This window comes from Chelonia mydas, chromosome 4, assembly GCF_015237465.2.
Source record: "Chelonia mydas isolate rCheMyd1 chromosome 4, rCheMyd1.pri.v2, whole genome shotgun sequence".
In the NCBI taxonomy this organism is placed as follows: Eukaryota; Metazoa; Chordata; order Testudines; family Cheloniidae; genus Chelonia; species Chelonia mydas.
This window is the reverse complement of record NC_057852.1, coordinates 53,771,895-53,790,232: the sequence shown is the minus strand read 5'-3', so window position 1 is coordinate 53,790,232 and position 18,338 is coordinate 53,771,895. Positions and strand designations below refer to the sequence as shown.

Below are 18,338 nucleotides of genomic sequence, written 5' to 3'. Positions count from 1 at the left end.
AAGAATGGGTGTCGTAAATTTTGAGGGAGTCTTGTCAAGTGTAAAATTTTCAACCGTGCCTAAGTGACTTAGGGGTCTACATCCCATTTTCACGTGACTTAGGTACTTAAGAGCCCCAAATCCACTAACTTACAGTGAGACTTAGGCACTTTTGAAAATGTTACCTCAAATCTTCAATCACTATTTCCCAGCCTTGCTATCATCTGGTTCAGCCTCATCAGTGTTTGAAACCATCCTAATGATGATCCAAGGTACCTTGCTAGCAATCTCAATCCCAACCTTCACTGCTTTGATCAGGATGCTCGTAGAGATAAGACTACATGGACACAGGTGATCTGCACAGGATCTATACCAGGTTGGTGTTTTGGGCACAGCCAGAGTCTAACTCAGACATGAGTTACTTCTGAGACTACCAAATCTTCACTGGGTCTACATAGACTTGATGTTATCCTTTTCTTTTCCCCCTGCCCAACTGATCAGCTCACAAAAGCCTCTGTCCACTATTCCATACAATCCCACAACTAAAACAGTTAGTCAAATGGATCTCTTTGGTCTCTGTAATCTAACAGTTACTTTTGTAATTGGCCAGTGGAAGGTTCCCTGGTAGGACTCGGAAATCGCTCTGAGTATCTGTCTGTTTTCACCTGTCTCCTCTGATAGCCTAGTGGTTTTTTCCCCCATCATCTCTGATGGCTCATCATATTTCCAGGGGACTGGACCCTCCTTTCAGGATTGGTATCTGGGTTGAAGTGACTTGTAAGTTCAAGTCAAAGCATGTTGTTCATTGCCTGGAATGCTTCTGACACAGTGCCAGCTTATGCTGATGACCCAGTCTTGCACATTCCCTGCAAGGATGTACAGGTATTTTCCTAGAACAGTAGATTCCCTGAGCTATTCACAGTCTGGTATCACAGGATAGACTTGCCCTGTAGGGGTTGGGTGATGGCTTGAGATCAGGACCTTGCGAGGAATAATTGTGACTGGAATTTGCATTGCCAAATTCAGCTACTCATACTCCTTGTTGTTCAGGGCCTTGTAAACTGCTTTACGTCATCCTTCAAGAAGGGTGCAATTCAGGTAGGCTGTGTCTATCTGGCCCACTGGGATGCGATAATCACTCTTTCAAACATAATGAAGTAGGCCTCCAAATCAGATAGGGTGGTGCTGGTAGTTATAGACATGTCAGTGAGTTGGGGATCTTTTAAAGCAGTGGCTCCAGAAATTGCTGCTGAGGAGCTCTTTGGCTTTGTTGCCATTACATCATCCATTTCATGAGGTGGTCTTCATGTAGAGAGGTTGTCCATATTCTTACTTTCAGTACTAAGATGTGGTAGGACCAGTGTTAGAGTGTCTAGCAATAGATTTCACTGGCAATCCAGATTTAAAAAGAAACCTCAAAATACTGTCTGGGGCTTATGTTTTATTATTTCCAGGTTCTGATTTAACCATAATACAAAAATGATGAAAGTTTCTGGCTGCTTTCCTTTTATGTTGTCTATAAGGCATTCCAAACACAATAAACTCCAAACACACAGCAAAAAAATACAAACCAAATTAGGTATGTGTTTGTTTCTTCAGAACTCCCCATCTTGCCTCCTTATCAGAGCCAGGTAGCTAGCTTGTTTGCCTGCTCTTTGAGTAACCCAGCTCATCTTTAAGGTGCTGAGCCTGAAGGTCAGAGGCATTTAAATGAGTTCCGAGCTGGCAGTAACTCCCTGAGATCAGCCCGAACCTTTGGTTGGAATTAACTTCTGCCTGGCTTGGCAGGGTTTCTAGGGTACCGCTGTGGGGACTGAAAAATCTATAAATCCCATTACACCCCACATTGTAGGAACTTTTTGTAACTGAAGAGAGCTGGATGGGTTCCATTCAGCTCTGGAGCCAATTCATGTCCCCAGTGGCAACGCTGGTTACTGCAGAGCAGCTCAGCTGTGCTCCTGCTCCTCACCGCTGAAGGAAGTGAGGGGCACTGCTTTTGCAGCCCTTTCTGCTCTTTCTGTTAGAAGACATGAGAGACTGGGTCTGGAAAGTAAACTCACTCACTTGCATGGCTATGTGAAGCACTAACTGCGTATTTTTCAGCCCAGACTGAAAGCTCATTATTAATTAAAAACTGAATTCCTCCATATTTATCCAGTAAAATGAGTTTTAATAATGATGTGTTATAGCCAGAGTGCAATTAGTCTTCCCATTTATATCTGTCAGTCGCTGACAGAACAGTTGATTTTTGTTGGTGCTTTTAAAAATGTAGATTTTTACCCTGTGATTAATACTAATCAAGAAACTGATAATGTGGTGTTAGAACATCTAAACCAGTGTAATCAATGACAAATTTTAATTGGTTTAGAATTTTCCAGAAACAGTGAAATACCATAAAGTTTGTCAGACAAAAGATGACCAAGTAAGGCTGCCTGAGAGAGATTTCATGGCAAATAAGCTGATTTTTTAACTTTGAAGTTATCCAGTGTCACAGAGTGTGCCTGTGCGTGCGCATGTGTTCGTATAAAAGAGCTGATGAGCCTCCGGCAGGGAAGTCCTGCAGGAGCTGCAAATGTGGTTAGTAGAAATGAAATCTCAGTTCAGCTCTGCAGCATGTGACTTCCTATTTCTGTAAACTATTTCCAAGGGACTTCCTCTGCTAAATCAGCTCAAGTCTTTCAGAGATTTAATCCAGAGCTATAGTTTAGTCTGCTTTGTCCCATGTCAGAGTTTTCTCTGATTTGTTTTTAGAGATTTTTTTTTTCTCCTGTGCCATTTCCAGCCTGCAAGGATCTAGTGGCTACTGCCCGTGATCGGAAGCTGAATACATTTGTACAGATCTCAGTAGTACATCCAGCAGAACAGACTTTGACGAGATATTCAAGCACTGAAATTGTGGAGGTGAGCTTTCTTTTATTACATTACCATTCATTACTAAATTTCATATTATTTCCTTAGAAAGTAAATGAACAGCTGAAACAAGTTAGTGCATGGTCTTTAGTAGGCAAGCTTCACTGTAGCTATTAGCAAAGCATACCTGAGAACGTTCTGCAGTTCTTGGCATGTAACCAGGATAAACAGTCGGAAATGAACTTGCCTGTTCATGAAAGGTCTATTTTTCTAACAGGAGACATAAAGAATAGTCTGGCTCTTCAGACATAGCTTTAGAATGAGCTAGAGAATATTTACTCTCTTTAAGAAACAAAGCTATGTAAAAATAAGCTAAAATATGAGTGCAAACATTTTAATCACAGAAGAAAGTACTACACATTATATAGTGTGTTATCTTTTCATTTTTGTTTTATTCTCCCCTCAATTGGAAACTTGACATTTTTGGAGGTTTTAAAAGTGTTTATTTGTTTTTTGATCAGAAAAGGAGAGGTATGTATAGATTTAATAACCTGCTTTACGTTTTGTAGCAAAAGTTGCATGGTTGCTTTGCTAGCCCTTGTATTTTCCCCCTGAAATTTCATTTTCATAAACAGTAAAGTTTTTATTTACTATGATAATTACATAAGTGAAACTATGTAGCATAAACTTAACTTTTCATGTACAAAATATTGGAGAAGGTTATTAAAAGCAGGAAAGTGTTCCCCCAAATACAAATTCAAAATTACTTTAACAGATAAAGTGAGCTGTTTGATAAATCTAAGCCATAGGAACATTTCATAAGCACTTTGTGTGATCTTCTGATTCCAGCTGACTGCTAATTCAGTTGTCATGATTTGAACCGTCAGCCATCCTGAAACTGCATCACTCAAATAGCCTGCAACAGATCAGAATGGTTCAGTGCAGACTGTCTAGCTTGATGTACTGTTGTAGGTGGAATAAATGATTCAGACAGAAGTAGACTCATTTTCTATTATGAGTATGACCCAGATTCTGAACAGAGCTCTGAATTTGTCATATTCACGCTCTGGGTGTCTGTGGTTAGGACACTTCCTTTTTAGTAGTTGGTGGATTTCGTTAAAAATGGAAGGTACACCAGACAAACGTTATGTGAGTTATGCTAAAAACTTCCTCTCAATTATTAGGAAATTTAAAGATATCTTTACAATAATTTTTAAAATACATTTAAAGTTGGTTTTAATAAAAAACTTTCTATATATGTTTATGCCAAAGAAATGACAACAATGGCTTCATATGGTATGTTTCAAAGTTTTCATATCTTAGAACTTACTATAATTGCCAGTGTAGCGCTATTTGAAATTGTTAGAGCTAATCAGAAAACTACCAGTTTTCTGGATTCCATCACACACCACTGTTGTATTATTTTTTAAAAGAAGATAATGTAATATCCAAAGTCTGTAGCGTAAAAATAATGTTTAGGGGATTGCAAATTTTGTACTAGATATTTTGAACCAGATATTTAGCAACAGAAGGTCTACTTATATAGGTATAGAGTTATTTTATAAGTCAGTCTGAGGTAAGTTTGGAGTTGAGCGTGCAAAAATCAGTGCTTACATTTTTAACATTAGAAGGTAATCATTGGTTAAGAAATTGAGTTAATTGTCAGCATGATACTTAAGCTGATCAATTTTTAAAAAATTGTGTTGATATTATTGTGAGACCTTTCTTTTGGTGATTTAATCAACCAACATCTTCAGTTGTTTGCACAAATTATGTCTATGTCCACAGTAGTAACTGTTAGCCTCAAGGAAACGCTTTTATAAAACGTCTTACTTTAAAATGAATTGTTTATCACTGAACATTAATAAGAGTACTGATGTATGGTGACAGGGCCACTTGAGGGCATTTGTCATCATTTGCTAGACTCTTGCGTATCTCAGAAGAACCTCTTTTCAGTATGATTAAGTTTTTATGCCATTAAGTTTTGTGTTGCTGACTTTGGTAGCATTTGGCAGTTCAGGTTTCTCTTTACTGTAGCAGATATATTTCTTTAGAACTCCATAGTTTCTGCACACTCGTCTATAATTACATACTTCACAGTACACAGCTGCTACCTTACTGAATCTGAGCTGTTTACTTGTGCAATACAGGGAACAAGAGACCCACTGTTTTTGACTGGTGTGACATTCCCACCGGAATATCCTATCTATGAGGAGACTAAAATAAAACTAACAGTCTATGATGTCAAAGATAAATCTCAGGACACGGTAAGTATCTAGCTCCTTTTCTTTCATAAATATTAGTCAGACTTTTTCTCATAATGTTTGCTTCCTCTCTCGCCCCCTCCCCTTTTAGTAACTTTGGAAACTGAAGACTATATATATTGATTACTCAGAGTTGCTTTTGCTTTATTTCTAAAAATATACTTAAATATTTTTCATGATGGTTAGAAAAGTGGAGAGAAATTATTGACAGGAATGTTCCTCTTCCCCCCCCCCCCCCCCCCCCCTTCAGATGGACCATGTACTGTTATTTAACTTGTTCTATGAAATTGTGTAGGTATTTCTGGGGAAGAAAAGGTTACTATTATATGCCTTTTTTATTGCTGGCAGAGAACATATGGAATAGATTGAGATAAGACTGTAAATAATCTTTCCAGAAATATGTTACTGATCAAGTAATATGAGTCATGTAAAACAATATTAAAGCCTGTTATTTGAGGTTTAAGAAAGGTAATGGTTAATCGCATTTTGGTTAAATGTTTTGCATATCGATATCTGTATCTCCCTCAGCACTACCATTGTGATCAATAGTGAAGGGTACAAGACATACTGTATGACACAGGAAAATCAAAATTTAAACCCTATAGTACCAGATTGAGAAGCTCTAATGCAGTGAGCAGTTACTTGCATGAATAGACTATTGAAATCAGTGGAACTGCTTATGTGAGTAATTAATCACTAATATGAGTAAGGGTTGTACAAGCTGATGTATAGTAACAACAGTACCCAAGCTCATTATCTAGAGTCCTCAGGTAGAAAATAAAAATGCAACTTAACTATGTCCTGATGATGCCACAGGAGTTACTCACATGAATGAAGTACTCATTTGCATAGGTGTTTCCTTAAAAAGAAAGGGAGTGATGTTTGTTCTTTGTATATATGTAAATTCAGTTAGGCCAGTGGAGAGCCAACAATATATCTGGGAAGAGTTTTGGCCCCTAGAGATCTGTTTTCTTTTGAACGTGGGATGTATTTTAAGAATGGAGTTTGGAATTTTTTGTGTCTGTATAGATTTCCTGGATCAAGGTTCAGGGATAACAGGGTTCAAAAAAGAACTAGATAAGTGTATGAAGGATAGGTCCATCAATGGCTATTAGCCAGGATGGGCAGGGATGGTGTCCCTAGCCTCTGTTTGCCAGAAGCTTGGAATGGACAACAGGGGATGGATCACTACAAGAAGGATGTGGATAAATTGGAGAGAGTCCAGCGAAGGGCAACAAAAATGATTAGGGGTCTAGAACACATGACTTATGAGGAGAGGCTGAGGGAGCTGGGATTGTTTAGTCTACAGAAGAGAAGAATGAGGGGGGATTTGATAGCTGCTTTCAACTACCTGAAAGGGGGTTCCAAAGAGGATGGCTCTAGACTGTTCTCAGTGGTAGCAGATGACAGAACGAGGAGTAATGGTCTCAAGTTGCAGTGGGGGAGGTTTAGATTGGATATTAGGAAAAACTTTTTCACTAAGAGGGTGGTGAAACACTGGAATGCGTTACCTAGGGAGGTGGTAGAATCTCCTTCCTTAGAGGTTTTTAAGGTCAGGCTTGACAAAGCCCTGGCTGGGATGATTTAACTGGGACTTGGTCCTGCTTCGAGCAGGGGGTTGGACTAGATGACCTTCTGAGGTCCCTTCCAACCCTGATATTCTATGATTCTATGATTACCTGTTCTGTTCACTCCCTCTGAAGCACCTGGTGTTGGCCCCTGTTGGAAGACAGGATACTGGGCTATATGGACCTTTGGTCTGTCCCAGTATGGCCGTTCTTGTGTTCTAAAGTTATTTCTAATATATTAAAGATATTCAACCGATATAATGATTGATAAAATTGAAGTATTAATTTAACATAAAAACAGTTACAGGGTTTTTTTTACAGATTGGGCACAGAAATCTGGGCTTGTGATGCAAGTTATGTTAAAAAAAAAAAATAGCTTGAGCTCCGGCTCCTCTTTCATTGCAGATTAAGCACTGCATAAAGGGGAATAAATGGTGTTCCTGCTATTTCCCAGTCATCCTCTCTGAAGACGTGGGTGAGACGTGGACAGGGAGGGATGCGGATTGGGTGGTAAAGCCTTGACTATGCCTCCTCATCATCAGCGCACTAGACAGAGCGGCTGAGTCAATATGGTGGGTAGTAGTAATCTGCTGCTGGAATGGGCAGTATGATATGAGCAAGGGGATAGCCCTAAGGCACAGTGCTTTCCCTGCACTGCTCCTTGGGTGACACACCTATATGCTACCCCTTATGCAGGGCAGAGTGCACAATCTAGCCCGTATAATTAACATCACTTGATAACTTGTCCATGTTTTTTAAAATGAGGCCATAGAATTCAGGACTTCTCTGTGCTGTGGAATTCTACAGGATAGTTCAGAGAAATTCTTTCTCTTTCTTAAATTCCATAGACCATATGACATTCCTGTAGAACCACATTTCATTCCTACTAAATTGCTATTTTAAAAACTTTATATGTTACGAATATTTGTAGCAGTTGTAACGTACATTATTACAACTGGGGTTCAACGTTACAAAAATTAAGTAAGTTGTGAGATGTATCATATCTGAATCCTCACAGTGTGGACCACCCACAATGTATCTTAAGGTCCCAGAATGACTGGAAACATACATACATGCTGGTAAATAAGCTAGAAAAAAAATTAGTGATTTGTCTGTACTGGCACAAAGCAGAGGTGATCATGTTTGCATCCATCAATGAACAAAGTTGATTTGGAAGAACAAAAACCAAAGCTGCTATCCTCCACCATCTTAGTTATTTTTTTATTGTTTCTCCTTTACTTCAGTTGAGGCTGAAATAGTTAAAATAAGATAAATTTGGCATGTATTAAAGTTTGTTGAGTGTTGGGATTTAACTGTCAGAGCTAAATGTATGGAAGAATTTTCATTTATTTTGCCCAACCCCCCATTCTATCAATGGATGTTGACTCTCATTTTCAAACCTACTGGGTTCCTAGCATAATTCAAAAACTGTTGGTCAAATTTTGTTCACATAAGTAGTCACACTGAAGACAGAGGGTACACCCATAGTGAGAATATCAGAATGTTTTGGCCCTGGGAGCGTGCTGTTATAGTTGCCCTTTTTGAACAGTTGACTCAAAAAGATCTGAGATTATCTCTGCAAAGTCTGTATTCCTGAATCAGAAAGCAGACAGTTAACTTCTCTCTGGCCTGCCATTTAACTTGCATATATATAACAAGTGCAATTTAATTATATTTAAGTACTGTGCAGCTGGTACCACATTTATTGTACTTGACGCGCTGGGAGTTCTAGCCACACTTTTTCACATTTTTTTTGTGCATCTGTCTATTATGTTGGCCACAATTGCATCTTGGCTGTGTGACATTTTCTATAATCATAACTTTTTAATATAATGAAACAGAACATTTATTATTTAAAAGGCGTAGGTTAGGAAGAATGTTTTGTTAATGAAGGTTTTCATACAAATGGAAATCTCAATAAAAATAAGGCTATTTCTACTTTACTTTGAAGATGTAGCTGGAATAAAGAAGTTAATTCAATGTGTTCAGGTTAACTCTGAAATTCAAAAGCTGTAATTTTAAATTTAACAAGCGAAGCCATGCATACAAGGCACTGGCTGCTGCCACATTCTGAAAAATGTACAGTGACATATGTTTCCACATCACAAAGATTTTCTTTCCATATTGCCATAAGCCAGTTTATTTATGTTTCACTGACTTAAGTCAGACTGCCTTTAAGATTTGATCATTGAGTTTTGTCTTAATGTTTGGATTCCAGCTGTTCTATAGATCATAGTACTAGAAAGGCATAATATGCAGTGTTTTAAATGCTGGGGTTTCCCTTTTAATATAGGCATACAATTCTTAACTTTAGCAAAGGTTTTTAAATGGATTTCAGGATAGCATGCCCATGTTTGCACAAGTTGGTCTAGCAAATTTTAATGCTGAAAGGGATTCATTCTTTTCAGAAATACTGTATAGCACTAGTCAGATAATACTATCATATATGCGCAGCAGAGCTGCAGAAAATAGAAGGTGTGAAACAGATTAATGTAAATTACAGCTGGGAAGAGAGCATGTCTAGTTATTAGACTAAGAGTCAGGACTCCTACTCGTATCAAAATTAAAAATACTGCATTGATTCTGTAGTTATTGTCCCAAACACTACCGCTTACTACAGTGTGAGTGCACTGTTTTAGGCAATTACTGTAAAATACTGTATATCGTTTTTATAAGGGGGTTCTTCTGTTCCTAGCTCTGCTGCTGACTTGCTTCACTGGTGTGATTTCATTTCCTCAAACTTCCCATCTGTGCAATGGGTAAAATCACATCTACTTACCTTGTTTTTAAAATGCTACAAGAGACTTGGAAGGAAGAATGTTATGGAGAATAAGTATGACATGTTATGGGGCCAGGCGATATCCTCCTGACCTGCATGGGGAGGGACCTTCAACACATGGATCTGAACTTCTCCCCATGAATGGGAGGCTCAGGAGCTTCTTCAGCATGGTGCTCCAGTCTCCGGCCTCTGCAGAGGTCTGTGTGCAGGAGGAGATAGAGAGAAGGAGGTCTGAGGCTGGAAAGGATGCCTCTCATCCCATCTCTGGTACTGCAGAAGTTACCTGGAAAAAGTAATACAAAGTCAAGGAACTTGGGGACTGCAATTCAACAGGTAGACCCTGACAGCATGTCTGAACTGGAGCCATACTTCTGGGGGCTCATTGGAAGCCAGTGTACACATGTATACTAGGCTTGGCCTTCTCGGGATCCAAAGGATCTACCCGCAATGGAGGAGATCCAATGGTGTTTACTCTGATCATTCAACAGGATGCTCTGGGAATCTCTGCAAGGAATTTTTGTGGAGAGTTCCAGGCCCAGAGAACGGGAGGAATAGAATATTCTAGCCCACAGTTGTCAATATTTATGTAGCCTTGTTTCCAAGTCCCATATTCATTTATTTATAAAATGTATATGTGGTGAGGTCACACTCTTCTCATTTTTAAAAAAACATTTGGAAGTATAAAATCGATGTAAAACTTAAAAGGAGGAACTTTGTGTATTCTGGGATTAAATCTAAGTGAACCTATGATTTTTGTGCAGAAATTAAATGCTGGCATGCTGAAATAACCCTTTTTGGATAGACTCAACAACTGGAATTAATGAGGGGCTTCTGAAATAGAAACAGCCATCCTAAGGTTGCATTCCTAGAGCAATAAGAAACAGGAGGCATACAAGGCAAATAGGACATAGCACATTCCACCTGCCTTTGGTTTCTCATTTCTTTTATCTCAACATCTCTATTTATTATTAACAGCAACAAATAAAAATAAATCAAATTGTTAAACAACTTAAATGGAAACCGGGAAAAATATGTTTCTGATTGTAATGCATGTTTTAAAAGGGCAGTATCAGCTTTTTTATTTTCTTGCCATTGCAAATATCCCTTTTAATAATGAATGGCATTGGGGTAATTGGAAATGAAGAACTTCTATGGTATAAGAGGCATTTTAAGATAAGTCAGTTTTGGAGCCAAATCCAAACTGATAGTGTTCCATGTTCCCTAGTGGGCTTTGATCTATATCACAAAACCACCACACACTTGGGCACAATTTGCTGTCTCTGCTAAAGAGGCCCAAGGCTGGAATACCAGAGATGCTGCAGATCAGGATTTGAAATGCATTAGCAGAGATGTATGTGAAAGCTTGCACATCACCTGCCTGAACTATGCCTGCCTCTAGCAATTCCTGTTTGTTCCTCACTTTTGTGAACATCACATTCACAGAATAATTTTTTTTTTAAACTGCAAGAAGTATTGAAGCTGATGGGCACAAAAGTTTGTGTTCTTTTAAAGAAGAATATTAGTTTTTTTAAACAGCTTCATCTTAACTATCTGTAAAAGACTAAGGCAGATAAATCTCACGCCGAGGCTCCCAAAAGAGTGTAACACTCTCTCCTGGATCTTGTTTGGATTTGACCCAGTTCTACGCAGCTCTGTTCAAACAGGTCTAGACATTGCAGACATTTGGGAGATTGATATGCGTACTAATTAAAAACGGCATCATGAATTGCTGATACCTTACACTTGTTCCTGAGTAAATTATAGGAAAATCTTATAGAAATTGGCTAGAAATGTAAAAAGTAACCAGAAGGAGCTGACGCATGAGGAAATCATTATTGATGTCTTCATAATTAAGTGTTTCAATCTGTAGTGATTATAGCTAAAATCAGAACCATATTTACATGTTGGCCAATGACCTGATGTCAATGGGTTTGGATCAGAGTATTTCTATTGACTTCAGTGAACTTTGGATCAGGCCCCAAATGGGCCCAGGCCACGGGCAGTGATAATGAGGGACAACATCCATTGGTGAAAGGAGAAAAGGGTTAAAAAATGGTTTTTCCTAAAGAAAATTCTATTTTTGTCTTTTGAACTCTTTTGATGGGAGTGTAATTACCTGGAGTTCAGTCCTTCAAGTTGCTGAGCTCCCTTGTTGATATGCTGAATGCTTCAAATTCCCAGTGATCGTTGTGGCCCTCAGCTCCTTTGAAGGGTCCAGGCCTTGGATCGCGTCCAGTTCATTCTTGATATTTTGTATATTTGTCAAATCGCAACAGGTCCCTGAGGAGTTAAGACATACAACTTCTCTTTCAAAAATGGCCTCTTGTTTACAGAGAAAATGTGTTGCTAGTACCTTCTGTATTCACAGCCAAAGCATGTGTGTGAAACCAGAAAAAAGCAATGGCAGGTATCCAGTTAAATGCTACTTTTTGTTCTAGCATCATGTGTTATCTTTTATTCTTCAAAAGGGTATTTCCATTTTCCCCCCAAAAACCAATTCTAGACTAAAGGAAATAATTTTAACAATTTTCCTACTAAATATTTTGTTCCATTACTTTGAGATTTATGATCTGAATTCTTTAGCACCGTGAAAGGTCAAATGTTGTTTTTGTATTTATCTTCTCAAACATCTCCTGCTTTTACAAAAGGGCATCAATCCACAAAATATAGAGGCAAAAATAGAATTTATATATTCAGAACTCAGCTCTTCAGTTAGAACAGCCAAAAATTTACAATCTAATATAAATTATTTTTAGACACAAACTTTGAAAGGATAAAGACAATCATATTTTGAATGGCTGGAACAGTCTGGAATTCAGCTGTTGCTTTTTTCTTGTAAAAGTAAGAAGCTGGGACCATTTTGAACATGTAGGCTAGTTGTCTTCTAAAGTATTGGATTATAAATTTCTTAAGGTAGAAAACAGAGTAAATTAAAATAAACTAGTATGCAGTTCTTTCCCCCACTATGTGTCTCTCAGAAATAATTACATTTTTTATAACCACAGATACATTTGCATCTGAAATTGTATACCAGTACTGTAAAGCTGGGTGAATAGTTGTTAAAAATTCAAGCCAGCAAATGATAATTGTGGTATAATATAGGGTTTTCTCTTCCTGAGAAGAAGCATCCAGTAAACCGCTCTTGGCTGAAATCCTCTAAGCTTGCTCTGATTATGGAGCTGATCTTTTTGTTTTGTTTTCTGACTATGAATAGAATGGATCCTGGAAGCCAGAAGTGAAAAAAACTTTCACTTTTTAGTGTGATGTTTTATGAACTGTTTGTGGAGGGTAAGACACAAGCACGCTGCGGTGATGACCATAAAGCAGTGGTAGGTGCAAAGAAGAACATGTCTATGGCCTGTATGCAGAGTCTAATATATATGCATTTATTTCAGTTTTTATAGCATCTATCTGATGTAAATACTTAGGTAATTTTGAAAATATTATCTTAAGTGACTTAGGAGCCTAACTCTCACTTTCAAAAGTGTCTGAGGACTTGACTACATGTAAGTCCCGAGGAAGTTAGTGTAAAATACGTAGGGGTCAGAATTTAAAGTTCAATAACTATTCAACATCAGTTTCCCATGCGGACACTCTTATTAAGGGCTTGTCTAGACAAACTGTTAGTGTGTGGCAAGGTGGGGTGTAAATCTACAGTGCACTTAGTGTCCATGCGGACCCTGATGGTGCACACTAAATGTTCCCTAGTGCATACTGACTTACTCCTGTTTCAAAGTGGAGCAAATTAAAGAACACAAGGGAACATTTAGTGCATAACAGCAGGTTCCACTTGGACATTTGGTGTGCGGCATGCTGGAATGCTGTAGATTTACACTGCAGCTTGCTGTGCACTAAGTATTCACCTAGACAAGCCCTGAGCATGCCTTTGTGCCGTTTAGATTAATCCACTTCCAAAGTCGCACTCGTAGTGCAGAGTAAGAGTATCCACTTGGGGATCTAATGCAGAATAACTAATCAGCACTACCTATTTCGCACTAGTTATTCCATGTTTTTTTTCCCCCATGTAGATAAGTGCTTAGGAGTCTAAGCCTGACTGAAAGTCAGTGGGACTTAGGGCTCCTAAGTTAATCAGGTGCTCTGGATAATTTACCTTTGGTGATTTTACAACATTAGAATGATCAAAACAATATTTTATGTTAATATACGTAAAGCTAGCTATTAACCCTAGCTATTAACAGCTCAATGTTGATAATAAGAGTAGCTCTCAGTCCAACCCACTGTATTCTACCAATTTCTGTATTATATCCCCCAAATACATAGGAAAATTGCGGGTGAGATGTATGTAATGTTAGCTGTACATATATTTCATGTACTGGAGTAGGCTCTATTTTCAGGTGGCACATGCACGGTGACTAGGAAGTGATACATAGTTCAGTGAATAAAATGTGGGATAGTTGGGATCAAATGGCTTATAATTTAAATATAAAAGAGGTGGCATGTGTATCTTTATCTGTATAGGGGATACACAGTGAAAAGTCAATATTTAAATATCTATTAACATTCTCAAATGACAAATATGTATTTATAATCACACTTCTATCTTGAGGAAGTTTTTTTTTTTGCTGGGAATAGGCTAAATGTTGCTGATATCCTTGTCTTTCCTGGTCCATGAGAATCCCTATTAAACTGTATTTAATTATACCCTTTTTGAACCTGAGCAGAGAAAGACGACATATTTATTAAAGCAATCCCTAACTCCAAAGTGCAGAAGCGTATAGTTGATCTGAGGGGGACAAATATTTCCCTACAGTGGATTTTTTTATTCAGATAACCATTGGTACAACCAGATGCTTGTGCTGAATTCATTTCAGGTGATATAAGGAGTCCAAAATACACAAAAGGTGGTTAAATGTTAAAGTTACTAGAGGAAAGTTGTCATGAATAAATGTCTGATTTAGAGAGGAATTCCTCAACCCCCAGCAATCTCCCGGGCCACATGAAACTTGAAATGCCAAAAAATGCTAAATAAAATTTACTTTACTCAGGTATTAGCATATTTTATTCTGTTTGAACAGAGGAAACAAAACAAAACATCAACATTTCATCCCTTCTGAGTTTGAAGGAATCCTCCAAACAGAATGAAATTATACTAGTTCATTATGCATTGCATAAGTGTGTTTATATTTAGTCTTTTTTGGCATTTGTTTTATTGTGCCTTGGGACTTGTGCTTTTTCTACTGACTTTGGTTCATCACACTCCTAGTTTTCCATAGGGATCTCATAGTAGGCATATACAAGGATTTTTATGATGCTATTTATCTGTTGATATGTATTTCTGTAATGTACTGAATTACACTTAAATTTTGGGGTCCGATCTGCAGACTCACTTGTATGTCCCCCTCCATCCCCACCACCAGGAAAAATGGTTTGAATAACTGGTCATTCAAAAGATTGGTGTTTGTAAAATCAAAGTTCTACTGTAGTGTTTATTGTAATATCCCTGTTGGGTCAATAAACTGCATTAGTGCAAAACATCAGGCAAAACATTTTAGCTGTGCTTTTGGAGAGCTACAGACTTTTTTTTTTATTGCAGAAGACTAACTGTTTCACCATAAAACATGTATTTGAGACCGTTCCTGTTGAAAGGCAAAACTTGTATTGACCTCAATGGAGCAAGACCATGCAGCATGACCGCAGAGGTGTAGTTAGCCCAAAATCTAGCAAGCAAGGGGAAACTGGCAGTTCTAGTGAGCAAGTGCCTTCTGCAGAAAGGAGGTTTAAAAAAAAAAAAAGGAACCTGTAGCATATTGAGTTGGCTTGACCTGTGGCATTATATCCTGTTAGGGCTGTATTTCTCTTGTATTTCATGCACCTCATGGGATCCAGTTACGTGCAGCTGCCTACATTGCTCTGTGTTTTGGCTATACAGTAACTCCTCGCTAAATGTTGTGGTTATGTTCCTGAAAAATGCGACTTTAAGCGAAATGATGTTAAGCAAATCCAATTTCCCCATAAGAATTAATGTCCAGGAAGTGGATTAATTAATGTAATTAATGTAAATGGGAATTAATGTAAATGGGGGGGTTAGGTTCCAGGGAAATTTTTTTCACCAGACAAAAGACTATATTATATTTTATATAAAATATAATAGTCTTTTATTTATATATATATATATATATACACACACACACACACACTATAAGTTTTAAACAAACAATTTAATACTGTACACAGCAATGATGATTGTGAAGCTTGGTTGAGGTGGTGAAGTCAGAGGGTGGAAGAAGGTGGGATATTTCCCAGGGAATGTCTTACTGCTAAATGATGAACTAGCTTGAGCTAACAGCTTTCATTGCTCAAATAGGAAGGTGCTGGTGGCACTGTATTTTCTGGAATGAGTCCTTAGTTTGGAACTAGCTTCTCTGATCGCTAACACAGATACAGAGATTGTTGACATTCAGACAATGTTGTAACATTTAATTATTTTTCAGGTGTTAGCAAAGGGAGTGAGTTAATGAGATGTTTAGAGATGCGTTGGAAAGATGGAGGATTTAATTATCAATTTCAGTTCAATCTGTATGCTTTGTATGTGCTTTCTTAACTAAAACTGTACTAATGCACAGAGGATAGATTGAATGCCTTTTATAAAGCAAAATAAATACATTTTTGAAAGCAGCTTTTCATCTACAATGCATTATTCCATAAATTAACAATATATTGATGCTTTCTGCTAACAATTCATAGTGTACAGAAATATGAGCCTACAAAAATTGAGGTCTGCTTTGAAAATCAGGTCCTAACTCACTTGCCCAGGTCATGTAGCAAGGCTGTTGGAAATAGGACCCAGGTCTCCTACTTCCCAGTCCTGCAATCCTCTGCTGCCTCTCCAGTTAATGGTAGTGAGAATAACAGTATACTTAGCACTTGTATAGGCCCTTATATCTTCAGTGTGTGTTATAAATCCCAACACCTCTATGAATAGATGGCAGACAAAATAAATGACTTATCTAAGGCAACTGAAGAAGTCATTGTCAGAACAGGGATTAGAACCCACGAGTCTTATCAGATCAGATATTTTGCCTTGAATTTACAGTAAAACAGGCAGTTCTAGCTTGAGTGCAGAAGTAGAGGTACAAAGAGAAGCATCAAGAACTGGAGTGATACAGCTCAGATAAAATGAACAAGACAGGTCTTTTCTCTTAAATTTCTGTATTAATCCAGAGTGGATTAATGATTATACCTTCTGTAGACCCACCCACTGCCCGAGGCTGTGTTAGCTGTTGTGGAACTCCATTTGCTCCCATAGTTACTGCACTACCAAGGTTGAATTCAATACTTTGTATAAAGCCTTGCGGGATACTTTAAGTGTGAAGGTGCCAGAAAAAAACAAACTCAATATCATTCTATACAAAACACTGAACCTGGGATTATTATGGTGATTGCTAATGTTCTGCACAATTTGCCGTGTGTTTCTGTTTTCCTTGCAGAAAGCAGACAGGGATATACCAATATTATTGATATGCACAATGTGCTGAATTGTGCAAATAATTTCTTTTCTTGCCTGTGACACTCTAAACAAATAATACTTAGCTATCCATACAATGATGAATTACATTTTGCCCATCTAACACCAGTGTAGTAATTTCAGGTAATTGTACTGCACTTTATTTGTGGTTGCTCATTCATGTGATTTATATCTTGTCTGGTGCACATTCCTAATTAATGAGTCCGAGGAACTATGAAAGCCTGCCTATAACATTTTATTAGAGCCATTTAGCCTTTAATATTTCACCAAAAATGTAAAGTTATCTCTCATTTGGGGGAGGGAGGAGAGGAATGACATTTTTTATTACTGTTGAATGTAATGTAATAATATTGTATAATTTGTATAATCAGGAAGCAAGGTCAGAGAAATCACACTGAGTAACTGGAAAAAATGGATTGCTTTTGTTAACATTAATATGGAGAAGACATCCATTATCAAATGTTTTAAGGATAACTTTTAAAATAAAAAAATATTCAGTAAATAAATGTATGATATACAGTTAAGTGTGTGGTACTATGTATCAGTGAACCTTGCTGCATTTGCTGTGCACATGCATTGTACTGAGTTGCTGTAGGAAACGATTAAAATAGTGAATGCATATTGCATTTAATTGGTGAATCCTCACATCTGAAATAAATGTTCCATGTAGTTTCAAGTGTAATCCTGTACAAATTGTGTGAAGGTTCATACTTTTAACTCTTAGTGTAAAGATTGTAATCTAAAACTTGCTGGGTTTTCTAAAAGCTAAGACTGCCACTGTTTTTATTTTGCTGAATTTTCTCAGGTCATTAGCTATATATAGACATTTTATTATCATTAATCATCTCCCCAGACATACATAAACACAACTATATTTTTGTGTATAATTTCTCCCTGTCTTCATTTAGACTCTCAGTTGATTTCAGTCTGTACTCTGATGTTGACAGATGCCTTGATACTCTCTAGTAGCAGCAAGATTCCAGTTCTATTGCTAGGTCCTAATAGAAATGCCCTAAGTTTTCTGACAGTTATCTGAGATATTAACAGTGGAACATTGTTGCTCTAATGCCCCCATTTAATTGTGCAAGGAATAGTCTGGTTTAGTCGCTTTCCATATTATTTTTAAATGGATTTTGAGGTTGATAGTTCCCTCAGATTAGCCTGTGTTAAAGTTGAAAGGCAAATCTTACTCACTCTGCTTAAGCAAATACTATTAAATTCATTGGGACTAGTTGCTTGAGTGGAAGAGCAACATTTGGTGCTTATTATATTTACTTAGGCCCTTTGCATGCCTTCCATAAAATGTTTGGGAAACAAAATCTCCTTTAAAATTTAAGAAATAAAACATCCCTGGAGTTTTGATAACAGATACAATGGATGGAATGTCACTGAACTCCTGGAAATACGCCCTA

The 18,338-nt window shown here is 37.6% G+C and overlaps 1 protein-coding gene across 2 annotated transcripts in view; it reads left to right on the top strand.

Annotated features, from left to right (window-relative positions):
- INPP4B (inositol polyphosphate-4-phosphatase type II B) overlaps nucleotides 1–18,338 on the top strand; it is a 292,155-nt gene that overhangs the window by 33,010 nt on the left and 240,807 nt on the right. Inside the window, exons 6-7 of one of the 2 annotated variants that reach the window (XM_043545736.1) lie at nucleotides 2,762–2,880; nucleotides 4,980–5,096. In XM_043545736.1, the coding sequence (XP_043401671.1) occupies nucleotides 2,762–2,880; nucleotides 4,980–5,096 (236 nt within the window). Of the gene's footprint in view, nucleotides 1–2,618; nucleotides 2,881–4,979; nucleotides 5,097–18,338 lie in introns of those variants that run through there. The other variant, XM_043545737.1, reaches the window with a different exon arrangement.